This window comes from Theobroma cacao, chromosome 1 (genome assembly GCF_053813885.1).
Source record: "Theobroma cacao isolate CCN51 chromosome 1, ASM5381388v1, whole genome shotgun sequence".
NCBI classification, from domain to species: domain Eukaryota; kingdom Viridiplantae; phylum Streptophyta; class Magnoliopsida; order Malvales; family Malvaceae; genus Theobroma; species Theobroma cacao.
The window spans coordinates 8150966-8165190 of record NC_142639.1 but is presented as its reverse complement, the minus strand read 5'-3'; the positions used below and the strand labels follow the sequence as shown (position 1 = coordinate 8165190).

The window sequence follows — 14225 nt, the reverse complement described above, 5'->3', positions numbered from 1 at the left end:
TTAAATCATAACAGAAGAAGGGAGGCCCTCATCAGGTACGGTAAACCTCCAAACTCTAATTCCATCTTAATCACAACGTAGATGAGCTCATGCTTAGGCCAAACCATTAGAGCTCTGCGGATGGGAGAAAGAACAAGACCTACAACGCAAAACTATATCCTTAACGTCATCTATCACTACCCTGCAATGCCAAAAAATTGGCTCTAGACTCCAAATAGCTGCTATATATGGCTTGAAAAGACAAGGTAAATACGCAAGTGCCTTTGTTTTTGGGTACCAAAGATGCTGGAAATACCCAAACTGCACAAGCTACCAAAAAAGAAAAAAAATAAACCGCTCTAGCATCTGCTAAAAAAAATGTTTCAGTCCTGGGAAGGGTCATCCAAAACAGTGACTTCATTGTCAGTAAGCTGACCAAAATTTACTAGGAAGTCTGAGCCGATAACTAAATTCTTTTTACAGACAATATAAGCAGACTATGAAGAGAATTGAGAAACAATGGACTCTCAATAGAGTCTGGCTTGAGGAGCATAAACAAAAATGAACTATTTAATGGAGATTAGAAGTAAGATCAAGTGTCCATGAATGTGATGCTGAATATTGTAGTGGATGTTAAAACTTACTGTACCATGAGCAAAGCATCTTGCTTGGTAAGTTATAATGCAAATCCTAGAATTACAACATGGTCAACCCTTTGATCATATTCTTAAGTCTCGAGGAAACTTAATATATCAAAATAGACGTTAAAGACGTTATATTCTAGGAAGTGAACCATGCTTGTTTCTAGTTCAAACTCATAAAAGGAATGGAGTTGAGTATAGAACTCAGCCTCCCCGAATGTTCAGCCTGATCCTTTCTAGTCAACATGTCAAATTTCTTGAAATTAAGCATATACGATAGTTATGTCCAACTTCATATTAGAGCCATATGAAAATGAGGATTAAGTACAACTGCTACACATTGAAGTGAAAATGCCACCTAAAAGACAAATTTCATGGCTAAACTTCTCCATTAATTGGAAGATCCAACTGTATGTGCTTGTGTACATGCAATATGCAAGATAGTGCATAACTTGCGCTTGTGTCTTGTGGTTTGAACTTATATCCCCATTACAAGATATAAACATTCTACAATTTTGTCCTTCTCTAAAGCTTGTGGTTTCATTGGGAGCTCATGGTCAACTACCCTTGCACACAGATGAATGGAACCCAAAGAAAATAGCATCAAATCAAACATTTCCTCCACAATCTTCTTAAGTCTTCAGGGAGGCAATAATCCCCCTATTCAAGATCATCAGCAATTAAACAACCATGTGACTGCCTCTCAGTTTAACATATTTCTACATCATGATAGAAAAAAAAAAAACACAGCCTTTCCCCAGATGATCCTAGAATTCCTCCTGAACCATCCTTATTTTCAACCTAAAATGGAGAGTTTATCCAAGTATTTCCTTTTGAACTCTTTGATCCACATTTAAGTTCTTAATAATGATCTGTTTCTACCAGTTTCTTCAGCAATGGCAAGATTGAGCTCTTTTTCTTTGAATAGCTATTTTGAGAAAAATTTCCCTTTTTGATCGCCTCTTATTTCCCTCCATCAAAATCAGCAGCTATTCCTTCTCCTGCTCATCATTCCCTTTGAAATTCTCCTAGAACTCAGCCCATTTTATCATCTAGTTCAGCATAGCCTTAATTATGTAATTTTTAAAAACAGTAACAGACAGCTTCATATCTAGTAATGCTTTTTGGCTCAAGATGAATGCATATCGACAACACACCCCCCCCCCCCCAAAAAAAAAAAAAAAAACACACACACACACACACAGAGGCAGAAACACATACTTAAGTCATGCTCCACTGACCTGAGGAAGCAGAGAAAAGACCTTGCAGTTTGAAGTTCGAAAAGCATCAGTCTCTAAATTATATCTAATCAGTTTCTAAGCCATAGGCAAACAAGCTGTTCTTGAACTAGAGCTCTTAAAATACGTGCAACAACAATATTTTTTGGAATTCATTTACTTCTTTGACACTTCCAGCATATGCTTCCACTATTACTACAACAGGTATCCTATTATATACTTAGTAAAAGTAGGTTGCCAACCAGTCCCATTAATATTACTGTTCAAAATGTAGTTTCCCATTGACATTGCTGTACAAGAATTTAGCTTCTCCTATTGACATTGCCATAAAAGATATTTAGCTTCCCTATTGACATTGCCATACAAAATATTTATCTTTTACTCTATCTTGAGGATTTTCTCCCAACAAGAAGTAGTGTCCATGATTCCACTATGTTATGCAACCATCAGGAAGATCTCATCTTTGATGCTATGCCTGTTTCTACTTTTAACAACCATCAGATGGATCGTTCAACTTATCTAGTTCCTAAGCACCACTCAAAAGAACCTAGAGATGCTTGTTGTTCTGGCACCATACATGTCTCCTATTTTAAAAACAAGCCACTTTACCTTAAACTCCAAAAGTTTCCAAGCTGTACAATCTATCACTTCTTCAGAGAAAGCCCAACAGTTAAAATTCATTAGCAGATTTGGTCTAACTCCTAGTACCTCCTTTTGGTAGAATGCATCCTTCATAAGCCATTCATAAACTTCTTTTCAAGAATCAAATTTTACCTTGAAAAAGGCACTAACAAAAACTTCATTCGCTGGCCTGATCTGAGCTTGATTGTAGTCCATTTTCGTGAGCACATTGCAGCCATGTAACAGGTTATTGAAGAACTGAAGTCTACTATTTCTAATTACGCACTATTCTCATTGAACTTAAGTAAGACCAATGAATGAACCACAGGGATCTTTCAAAAACAAGACCTTAACCAGTGTTAATAGGCACTTGTTAACATTTTCCTTACCTATAAAAGAAGTCATCGGGTAAATTTCACGAAATTGTTTTAACATTAGTAATTTACTAATTTCTGGAGAAGTACAAAAAACATATACATAAATTAACAAAAATAAAAGAGAAAAATTAAGGCAGTAAAAGTAAAAATAAGTAACCAAAAAAAAAACATACCCCATTTCTTTCTTCTTCCTTTTTCCTCTTTTTCTTTTTTACCCAAGATAAAAAACATCATCAGTCATCAAAACAATATACTGCAAAATCTTCAAAGGGGCATTCCTGAAATCCAATGAAGGCAACCTCAGCTCTCTTATCCTGCACTCTCCATTCCCTCTCCCTCCCCGAACCCGACCCGAATCTACTTTCTTGAACAAGTAAACCGATTTGGTAGCGGGATTAGCAGAATTTAGAGATGGGTTTTTCCTTGTATTGAAAAGGGTCCATCCCATTCCAGCCAAAGCCCTTGAAAATGCATCCATGGATTCTATCCTATCACCTGTCAGCCTTTGAAACAGAGAAATGGAGCAGCAATCCCAGTTGCGGGAATCATCAAATTTTGCATCATAATCAGAGCCCGAGGAGATAAAAACGAGCTTGAAAAGGCCTTTAGAGAGGGAAACAAAGGAACGAAGATGGGAAAGGGAGGAGGAAGAGAGTGAAGGGAAGGAAACCAAAACGGCACCGTGCGGTAAAGGCATGGAAAACGAAGATGAGAGAGACAAGGCAGAGGAAGAGGCTGAAGAGGAAGAAGCAGAAGACGAAGAAGGAGAGGGAGAGGGAGAGGAAGAAGAGTAAGAGAAAACGATGTGAGAAAGGGAAGGGGTCGGGTAGAAATCCATGCCCATTTCTCTGGCTATGGTCGCTAACCTAAATGTGTCGCAGATAACTTCTTTGGTAGGGAGAAAGAGGAGCAGTGGGGTCTTGGGCTTGGTTTTGGATTTGGGGGTTCTGGGTTTGGTTGATTTAGAGGAATAATAATAGAAGTTGTAAATGCTGGGCTTGGAGGCATCGTTTTCATCATCATCATCTTCAAGGTCGGACTTGGAATGATGGCGATGGTGATGCTGGGAGAGAAGGAGAGGGTGTTGGGTGAAGGCCTCTCGTACCAGCTTTAGTGGGAGCATCTTTTCTTTTCTCTTCTTTTTCTTTGGCTCCTGAGTGAGTAATAAATAAGGCATCGTTCTTTCGTTCTTTTGAAATCTTGACTGGTCTGCTAAAGAAAACAAGATCCAGTTTGATACTTTTGGTTACATGACTACAAACTGTCGATTCTTCTGCGCCTGCTGCCTTTCAATTTTGCCCTTTCCTTTACCTTGCTCCCATCTCCACGGTCCTGCTCTTAATTTCCATGGGCTTCCACAACGTTTTCTTACTCTTCAATCACCGGGCTACACAAAAGATTATTCAGTTAGGCCCAAGCCTATCTAGTCCAATACATAATATTATATATATATATATATATATATATATATATATATTCATGAAAGGTCACTCTCTTGTTAAAGTTAATTAAGTTATTTATTTTAAGTAAGAAATTCAACTTAATGTTCTTTTGTACCAAATTTGAAATGAAAAAAATCTAAACATGATAACTAAAAAATCTCTTAAACTATTAAGATAAATTTAAATAAGCTTTTGTACTTTTATTACTTTAAATCAAGCTCTTGTATTTTTATTTTATTTTATTTTAAATCTAATAAATATTTAATGATTGACTTAATCAAAATACTCATTATCATTCTATGTTGCACAACGTTGTCGTGGCATACTCATATGTTATAATTGATGATGATATGACATACTGATATATCATAGTTAATGATAATGTTACATGTTAATTTAACATAATAACATAACAATGTAATATTTTTCACCTTCCACGTCAACGCCATGTGAATATAAAATGATAAATAATATTTTGATTAATGTCAATTAGTTAATAATTAATTATTAATCATATGAGCTTATTTGATCTAAAATAAAAATATAAAGATTTTTTTAAAAGAAAATAAAAATATAAATACTTGATTGAATGCAATAAAAGAATATTAACTTATTTAAATTTTCTTAAATAGTTTAGGGATTTATTTGAGCATTATGCCAAAAAATTATTAATAACAAAATTCTTTGACATAATGCTTGAAAAACCCTTGAATAATTTAAGAAAATTCAAATAAATACTTATTTTTCATTATGTTCAATAAAGTCTTTTTATTTTATTTTAAATCAACTAGGCTTTTATGACTAAAGATCTACTAATTATCATTAATTAAAATATTACTTATCATTTTATACTCATGCGAAATTAAGTGATACCCTAAAGGATAAAATATATATATATTTAATAATTATTTATAAGCACCTATTAATATTTTTTATAAATTTCATCATCTTGTTCTAATATTTGAATTCTCAATATCTTCAAAATAATATTTACCAAATTGTCTATCATTTTTTAGATTTTTTTATTATCTTGATTTATAAAAGTTATAATGATAAAATAATATAATTTTCATTTGTTTTATTTTTTTTTAACATCTACCAAGGAATGAATGGAAAGAAATTTATTTTTTCTCTCTTTCCTACTCAGCATACCAATGAAAAAAAAAATGATATTTCCACTTTTGTCCTTCTCTAATTTTCCAATTTTTTCATCGATCCTTCCAAGCAAAGCTTAGGTAACTTCATATAATTAAAACAAAAAAAGAACTCCACCTCATTAGATCAATTTAATATTTAATTAAAATGATAACAAGTAAATTTACTTATCATCACTTTTTTTTTTGTAAGAGTGTAATTATTTTTATTTAGTTTTTATAGTTGAGAAAATATGCAATTCTAATACTATTAAATCATTTATGAAATTAAAATTAAAAAATTTCAAATTATTGAATTTAAACAAGCTTTTACATATAGAGTATTGCGAGTACTAATTTATATTTATAGGCTCCCAAACTTTATTTTTAAATTTAAAGATAACAAGACGTGATTTAATATTTTTTTATATATTTATAGTGCATCACATATATATATATATATTGAAATGTTTAATATAGTAAATTGTATCAAATTTCAAAATATTTTTTTCATAAACAATTTAGATATAATATTTTAACATTATTTAACTATTTAAAAAATTTTAATTTTTTTTTTATTTTTTCATTACATTCAATCAAATCCATATATTTTTATTTTGAGTCAATTAAATTCTTAAAATTATTAAAAAATAAATTATTATTAATTAAAATATTATTTATTATTTTATATTTATTTAATATTAATGTAATATAAATAATAAAAAATATTAAAATTATATCAATATATAATATTATTATTTATTATAATATTTTACTATACCTAATAAGTATATTGAACAAGACTGTCAGCATCAACGTCCTTAAGATTTGTCTGTTACAATAAACTAAACAAGGCCAAAATGGCAATATCCCCCAAATATGGGCCAACTCGGGAAAGGGGGAGCTGATTTGGGTTTGGGTTCATTTCTGTTTAAGACTCTGGCGCTTTTTGACAATTGAACATGGCAGCATACTAATGTTCATCAGGTAAGTGACACGTCATCTCCAGCACTCACAAAATTTTAATGGCTGTGAAGAGTCTCTCATGGTCCCCATGAAGTAGCCCTTTTCAGTTGGCAGCAAAGGATATGAGACAGGAAGCGCTTGAGCCACGTGTTTTTGCATGCACTTCTTGGATTTAAACACAAAAAGCAGCTGAACAAGAACCCTGATCTTTATTTTTATTTGCTTCCACCAGGATACTTTGAGTGACCAAATTCTCTACCGATAACTTGGAGATTCTCTAGCTGCCATGATAATTGTCTCTGCTGGCCTCTTCAAAGACTGTGGCAGGTGCTTTATCCTCTCATTTTTCTTCTTCAACCCAAACTTTTGGGTCTTCTTTTCAACTGTGAAACATCAAGTACTTTTCCTTTAGCAATCCTCTCTTTTGCTGGTACCTTGTTGGTTTAGTCTTTTGGCTTTCTTGATGCTTGCTTAATATGTTACACTGTTTCATGATGAAATGTTTGTTTGCTTGTAAATTATGATGCAAGTTTCACTGTTAATTTCTATGCATATTTTTTTGTGATGTTTTGCATTGTCAGCTATATGTGGGATGGTAGGTTGTGAATTATTAGTTGTAAGTGAATGAATTGGGAGATTAATGCCGACTGCAACTTTGCTTAGAAAGAAAGAACAATTAGAGAATGCCTGAAGATTTTCAGTTTCCTCACACTACCTCTATTAACCGTGTCAAGGCTTGGTTTCAGTGAAATACCCAAAACCCAGTTTTCTATTGGTTGTTCTTACCGAACCCAAACCTTGCCAGGAGAAGGCAAGTCTTGTTGAGGTCAAGTGATAAGGTCTGATAGCCACAAGGTAAATTCTTTTCAGGTTAGGCAGCAATATGTACTAACTGCAACTAAACTTCAAATTTCTAGTTTGAAGCTCAATTAAACGATCTTAACTCTTCCTTGGAAAAAAGAAAAAAAGATCTAGTCTCTTTCTCAACGAGAAATTTTGTGGAGGGGGCAAGAGGATAGGTATTCAATTTAATGCCACATAAAAAAATTTTTGTTACTGACAAGCTGAAAGGTAATTGGAGGATCTTAACTTGTAACCTCTGTACTAGTTAATGCTATAATTTAAGAACTTATATAAATCAAGGGCATATCATACAAGCTGTGCAAAGCAAGACTCTTTATTTATGGATAAAAGTGGGACTACAATCCTTCACATTTTACAAAATAGAATAAATTCCATCATCAAAATATTTGTAATAGCACATGTCCTTGTCCAAATTCCATGTATTCCTTAGTTTTTTTTCTTTGACAATCTATGTGATCTAATTTTCTTCTCTTCTACTTTGCAAATGATTTTACTTTGTAAATCTCAATCCGAAGATTCATCTGTATATAATGTAAAAAATTTTGGAGTACAGATGGTTATCATGGGTATATGATTTTCTTAGATATCATTACTCTGCCCGCTGCTGCGGTGGTGGCGTAGTGTCATTATGGACTTTCAAGAAAACAAAAGAATATTTGGTGACATTAAACTTTTCTCAGATAACTTATCAGAAGCTAATTAGCACAATTTTATTTTGCGTGTATCACTTGAAGCTTTTAATTCAAGGCATAAACCATGCGAACTTCACTAGTTGTGACAAAGTTGTAGACTAGGTCATTGCTGTAATCATACTTTCTGATAAATCCTAGTTTCAATAAATCCGAGAAATGATGACCTGAGTCCATTTGTTCAGACGTCTTTACTCTAAACGAGGGGTTCTAATAATTAGAAATGTGTTTGGTTTAGTCTTCTTGCATATTAATATATACTTATTGAATGCATTATTTTGCTTTGTTTCTCACTCATTTTCAGATGTTTCAAATCCAGCAGTATAGTTGGTGTTGGCCTGGGTGACACCCTGGCATATCGTCATACATATAAGATCAACCAAGTATCCTTCTCCAGTTCTATCCCTTCTTCATACTAGTAAATTCTCTTTCTCTGTCTGTCTTATTATACTCATGTTTGTGCTTGTGTATTAATTAATTTACTTTTCTTGATCTGCACCACTCCCTGCATTCCTTGGATTTTTTTTTTCTAATTCATCTAAAAAAGTTGCTGTGCAACACTATCAAAAACAATGGAGGAAGCAAAGCAAACATTTGATGTAGACAAAGCTGCTGTGCTAGTTAAGGAGCTCAGGAAAACCTTTAGTTCAGGCAAGACTAAGAGCTATGAATGGAGAATGTCACAATTGGAAAGTATATCAAAGATGATTGATGAACAGGAGAAGGAGATTATAGAAGCACTTCATAAGGACCTATCGAAACCTGAACTTGAAGCTTTTATATCAGAGGTCTGTATCATCATTGAATACCATGCTTGTGTTTATGATTTTCTTACATTCCCTTTTACATCTACCTTACAAGTTGCAAGTTACAACTATTTTTTTTAATGTATTGCCTTTAGCTGACAATTCATTGTGAAACGAACTTTGTGCATGCTTTACACTTTCAAGTGAGATTTATTAGTTGTCAAGTTTACATAAAAATTGGGCATAGAAGATGCCACCAATTTGTGAACCATTCACCTCTGTAACCTTACATGAGGAGGGAATAAGCGATTAGAACTTTTTATTTGCTGGGTCCTATCATTTCTATTAACACATGTGGAGGGGTTTACATAAATATTTTTTGGGTAAAGGAAGTGACATTTGGTTGATTATCTCCCTTGAAGAGCACATAGCAGCTTCTTAGATAATAAATTTACCTAATGACAAGGGCTAGAATGAAACTGACAGTCCTGTTAATTTTTACTAGCTGAAACTAGGGGTTTACAATGTTTCTGTTCTATAATAACCATCCATTGTTAAGCCTCTTGTTCTCCTTCATTGGAAATTATGTAATAAACATTTCAAATTTTTTCTGCTTTAGGATTTATGAGTTCTAATTAAGTCCTTGATATCTAGCCATAAGAGCATATCCATGATTGAAAATTAGCATCTTTAGCATATTACATGTTTGTTTGTTTTTTTTTTTCTTTCACTTTCTTTATTCTTTTCTAATTGACTTTCATTTGAGTAGTTCAATAAATTAGGCTCCATTTGGTTGATGCTTTTGCTCTTTGTTTTTTGTTCTTTTTTATGTGCGAAAAATGAATAGAAAGGAAAAAGCAAAAACTAAAAAATGAATACAAAACAAAAGCAAATAGCAAAAGCATCAGCCAATTGGAGCCTTAGCAAATTGTTCTTGCACAAGCACCAATAAGTTGGTTCTATGTAAGGTCTATCAGTTAAGGTTGTAATTTTGATAGAGAAAACATCAATATGTTTAATTTCGGGAAATGCAGAATTTAGATTCATAAGTTATTGCAATAAAAATTAGTGCCGTCACTCTCAAGCAATTAGAAGCAATAGTAACCCATAATTTAAGACCATCAACAAACAATAGTTTGATTTTTACAGGAATATCAACCTAAATGTGCTAAAATTAGAAGTCAGGCCTTTTTTTTTGAATAATTGACCTGTGCACCATATAGACTTCATATTCTATGTGATGCAGATTTCGATGACAAAATCCTCATGTAAGTTGGCTCTTAAAGAACTTAAACATTGGATGATGCCAAAAAAGGTAATTACTCTTGTGAGTACCAACCTTCAGGCTAATTGTTACTGTTTACTTTTAGCTTAAAACCCTTAGCACTTTTTCAGGTTGAAACTTCAATGGCAACTTATCCATCGTCAGCGAAAATTGTGTCAGAACCTCTTGGAGTTGTGTTGGTCATATCTACCTGGAACTTTCCCTTTTGTATGTTATTTATATGCTGCTTTAACATAATTGAAATAGTTCAAATGAATATTGCTTTGTGGTATTTCACTGTCTAAAATTTTTCTGTACAATCTATTATCAGTTTTTTGTTATGCTTAGTATTTTTCCCCTAATTAACCACTCTGTGTTTTTCTTTTTAGTAATCTGCCTTTTCTTTTACATTTCTTCTAGTCGTGCTCCCTCTTTTTACTCAATATAACTTAATGAAGTAAGCTCACATCAATTTTCTTGCTTGCCTCTTGATATAATTGAACTGTTATTATCATTTTTTACAAAATCATTAGGGCGTTTATCTTAATGGATTTTCAAAATAGTACTGTCATTCATTCTTCTTTTATCCCATCACTTTTTTGATATTTAACTGATCATAGTGATGACATGCTTCATATCTAATGTAATTATGTATGTATGCGAGTCAGCAAGTATGTAGGGTGTGTCTTTTTGTATAATTTTATGAAGCTGTAGCATTGCTTTAAAAAGCTTTCCTTTTTTTTTTCTCACTTATGCTGTAATTTGATATAAGGGGCTCCATATTATCTCTTTTTAGGTCTTTCATATATATATTTTCGTTGCTGTTGATGTACTGCATTATCCTTATTGATAAAGGAGGTGTCTTAAGTTCCAAAAAAGAAAAATCTGTACATAATCTATAATCAAACTGCACATGGTGAACTTGTTCCAGATCATTTGTTTTCATGATGTATTGATGGGTAAACTTAGATTCTACTGCTATATTTAGGAAAGTTTAACAATCCAAAGGTGCCACTAGGATTCTTCCTTTGCCTGTGGAATTATTCTGAAACGTAGCCATTGTTTTGATAAATTTTTGTAAAAAAATATAATATGATAGACAGCCTTTTTATTTCATTATTATGTTTTTTATTATATTGTGCAAACTGAAATGTTGGTTGTTCCATCTTGTAGTATTGTCTCTTGATCCGGTGATTGGAGCCATTGCAGCCGGTAATGCTGTCGTCCTTAAACCATCAGAAATTGCTCCTGCCACATCATCACTGCTTGCAAGGTTACTAGTAGAATATGCAGACGAATCTGCCATAAGAGTTGTTGAGGGTGCTGTTGCTGAGACCTCTGCATTATTAGAACAAAAGTGGGATAAGATCTTTTTTACAGGTTTAACCCTATATTTATCTAATGTTGTGATTTCTCCAACTTTGATGCCTCAATGGAATAATTTTAGTCTTCCCGAGACGTGGTCTACTATAGTGCAGTGCACTTTGAATTCATTCCAACTTAGTTGAGGCTGCCTAGTTAATGGTTGGATATATGTCCAACTTCTACTTATAAGCTGACAATCAAACTCCCCGGATCACTCTAAACTCCTTTATCTACTATTAAATGGTAGACATTGTTATGCTCTCAATATGGGCGAACTGCTTCAAGGAGCACTCTTTTTGTGTCAAAATGTGGCAGTTCCTTTTAATTGGAAGATGTAGTTGTGATTGAATTGTTCTCCTAATTCTTTGGTAACTGTTACTGTATGAAGTCTCCTTACACTTGATGATTATCTTTATTTTTCATGCAATGTTAGGAGGAATAAAAATGAATCAATAAGCATCATGTATTGGCAGGATGCTAAAAATTCCTATGGACTGCCTTTATTTTGCATTAACTTTCAAACTTACGTTCATCTAGTAAGTTCTTGATTTTTTGTACTTCATTTAATTCCCAGCAATAAAATCATAAAATACAGATTCCTTTACGTTGCAGGTGGGGCGAGAGTAGGGCGCATTGTGATGACTGCAGCAGCGAAGCACCTTACACCAGTAACTCTTGAACTTGGAGGAAAGTGCCCGGTTCTTGTTGATTCTAATGTTGATTTACAAGTGAGAGTAGTTCCTGTTGACCTTAAGTTACCTGTCCATTGTCATTTTATTCAGTTGATCTGATTGTAACTGTTATAAGGTTACTGCAAGGAGGATTGTAGCAGGCAAGTGGGCATGCAACAATGGACAAGCTTGCATTGGTGTTGATTATATTATAACAACAAAAGACTTTGCCCCTCAGTTGGTAAGATTTTGTCAAAGGAATAAAATTGTCAACTTTAAGTGTCATTGTCTTGAAACATGTTTGATAACAGATAGATGCTCTAAGAAGTGTACTGGAGGAATGCTTTGGAAAAGATCCAATGGAATCCAAGGACCGTTCTCGCATTGTAAACTCATTCCACTTCATGCGTCTAGTAAATCTCTTGGATGAGGATAAGGTCTCTGATAAAATTGTTGTTGGAGGCCAGAGGGACAGGAGCCATTTGTGAGTTTAGTAATCGCTACCTGTAATTATCTACACCAATCTATTTTGTCATCACCATGTAGTCTTTGGCTTTGTAATGCAGGCAAATAGCTCCAACAATATTGTTGGACGTTCCTGATGACTCACGGATAATGCAGGAAGAAATTTTTGGACCATTACTTCCCATAATGACCGTGAGTTTCTTTTCTCTGTTAATGTAACAGTATTAAAATCATTTAAGACAAACATTTTCACCTTATGGTTTGAACTCTTGAAATGCGAGTATTAATAGTCAAAGGAAAAAAACACACTGGATTACTGTTTTCTGATTCTGTTCTCTGCACAATATTTTTATTTACTTTCTCTAGTTAGTGCTCCCTGATCATATATTCACAATAAAATCTAAAACAAAGGTTCACTCTGATATTTAAAATCTGGTCTATCCCCCCTCCCTCTTCTTCTCTTTCCTTAACCAAGCATATAAAATACATGTTTGGGCATACAAGCTACAACTAAAGGTTGAAGAAGCCCATTGCTATTCTAAGAATGAAGGTAGAGCTCCTTCACCATAACTATTTCAAAGAATTATCTTTCTATTCTTTGTTTTCCCAATATCCACACCCTAATTTGAGGTCATGATTTCTGAGGCAAGTTTTTTTTTTTTTTTTGTTTTGCTCAAGAATCCCTGAGGCAAGTTGTTAATCATTTTCTACAACAAATGCCTGTTCCTGAGCAAGATGCAATGTATTTTTCAGCTAACTTTGTTCCATGGCCTGTTTTAGGTTGAAAAGTTAGAGGATGCCTTTGACATGATAAACAGAAAGCCAAAAGCTCTTGCTGCATATCTCTTCAGTGATGATGAGCAGATCGAAAGGAAGTTTGTGCAAAACGTATCTGCTGGAGGAATAGCCATTAATGACACCATTCTGCAAGTACTTCCTCACTTCTTGAAATTCATATGGAAAAGCAATAAATGCCCATTTTTCCAATTTTCATTTATCATCCTGTCAAGCCTCAGATAGGATCTTCATCATCACTTAATTCCAAGTTCAATAATTGGCATCCACATCATATCTTTTAATGGTTGGCTAGTTCTAGATGAAGTAATTGGAAAGCTAGTGGCACATTTTGTCCAATAATTGGCTTGTTGGTAATTCAGTGACTGGAAAAAGTCCAGCAAACGTTGCGTAGAACTTTCAAATCCTTCTAGTTTCCATTGGTTATTGCATGTCAGTGTCAGCATCTGGTTACAATACATATACTTTAACTAATTAACTGTTTCCTCGTCCATGACAAACTTTGCAGCTAACGGTTCCCACTTTACCTTTCGGAGGAGTTGGGGAAAGTGGAATGGGTTCATACCATGGTAAATTCTCTTTCGATGCTTTTAGCCACAATAAGGCAGTTTTATACAGAAGTTTTGCAGGAGAATCTCCTACTAGGTACCCTCCATACACACCAGGAAAGCAAAAACAAATGAAGGCCTTAATCAGTGGTGACGTATTTAACATTATGCTTGCTTTACTTGGATGGTTTAAAGACTGAGAATGCAGACAGATTTGCTTATCTCAATACAAGATTTCTTAGCTACTTTGCATTCAAGATGAACTGTTGGGTAATTGTATGAAGTTAGAATGTCAGAATATATAGTGTATTGTAAAGGTGCTAATTGCACCACTCAAGTATGTACTTGACATTTGCTCCTTGTTAATCAGTTTTACCTCTTGATTTTAACCTCAGGTAATTTTACCTATGGTTCTTATTTC

The 14225-nt window shown here is 33.7% G+C and overlaps 2 protein-coding genes across 3 annotated transcripts; one reads left to right on the top strand and one right to left on the bottom strand.

The window, feature by feature from the left end:
- Positions 1–1569: 1569 nt before the first annotated feature.
- Positions 1570–4156, bottom strand: LOC18611955 (topoisomerase I damage affected-like protein). The gene is made up of 2 exons (XM_088803460.1): positions 3030–4156; positions 1570–2868 (listed from the first exon to the last, which is right to left on the bottom strand). The coding sequence occupies exon 1, from the start codon at positions 4031–4033 to the stop codon at positions 3068–3070; it is 966 nt and encodes a 321-aa protein (XP_088659586.1). The 5' UTR covers positions 4034–4156; the 3' UTR covers positions 1570–2868; positions 3030–3067.
- A 2408-nt stretch (positions 4157–6564) lies between these two features.
- On the top strand, positions 6565–14193 carry LOC18611954 (aldehyde dehydrogenase family 3 member H1-like). 2 transcript variants are annotated; one of them, XM_007048473.3, is made up of 12 exons: positions 6565–6724; positions 8255–8368; positions 8498–8738; positions 9943–10011; positions 10092–10188; positions 11134–11340; positions 11938–12053; positions 12133–12237; positions 12308–12480; positions 12563–12653; positions 13242–13391; positions 13765–14193. In XM_007048473.3, exons 1-12 carry the CDS (start codon positions 6684–6686, stop codon positions 14002–14004), a joined length of 1644 nt encoding a protein of 547 aa, XP_007048535.3. In that variant the 5' UTR covers positions 6565–6683; the 3' UTR covers positions 14005–14193. The 2 variants fall into 2 exon arrangements, with proteins under 2 accessions (XP_007048535.3, XP_088662713.1); XM_088806587.1 differs by having other exon boundaries at positions 13242–13387; positions 13765–13906.
- Positions 14194–14225: the final 32 nt, after the last annotated feature.

Bases quoted from the DNA above. Each gene is read 5' to 3' on its own strand.
- LOC18611955 (XM_088803460.1), bottom strand. From the start codon at position 4,033: ATGCCTTATTTATTACTCACTCAGGAGCCAAAGAAAAAGAAGAGAAAA.
- LOC18611954 (XM_007048473.3), top strand. From the start codon at position 6,684: ATGATAATTGTCTCTGCTGGCCTCTTCAAAGACTGTGGCAG. The intron at 6,725-8,254 runs GTGCTTTATCCT...ACTCATTTTCAG, and splicing joins CTCTTCAAAGACTGTGGCAG to ATGTTTCAAATCCAGCAGTA. The intron at 10,189-11,133 runs GTATGTTATTTA...TCCATCTTGTAG, and splicing joins TACCTGGAACTTTCCCTTTT to TATTGTCTCTTGATCCGGTG.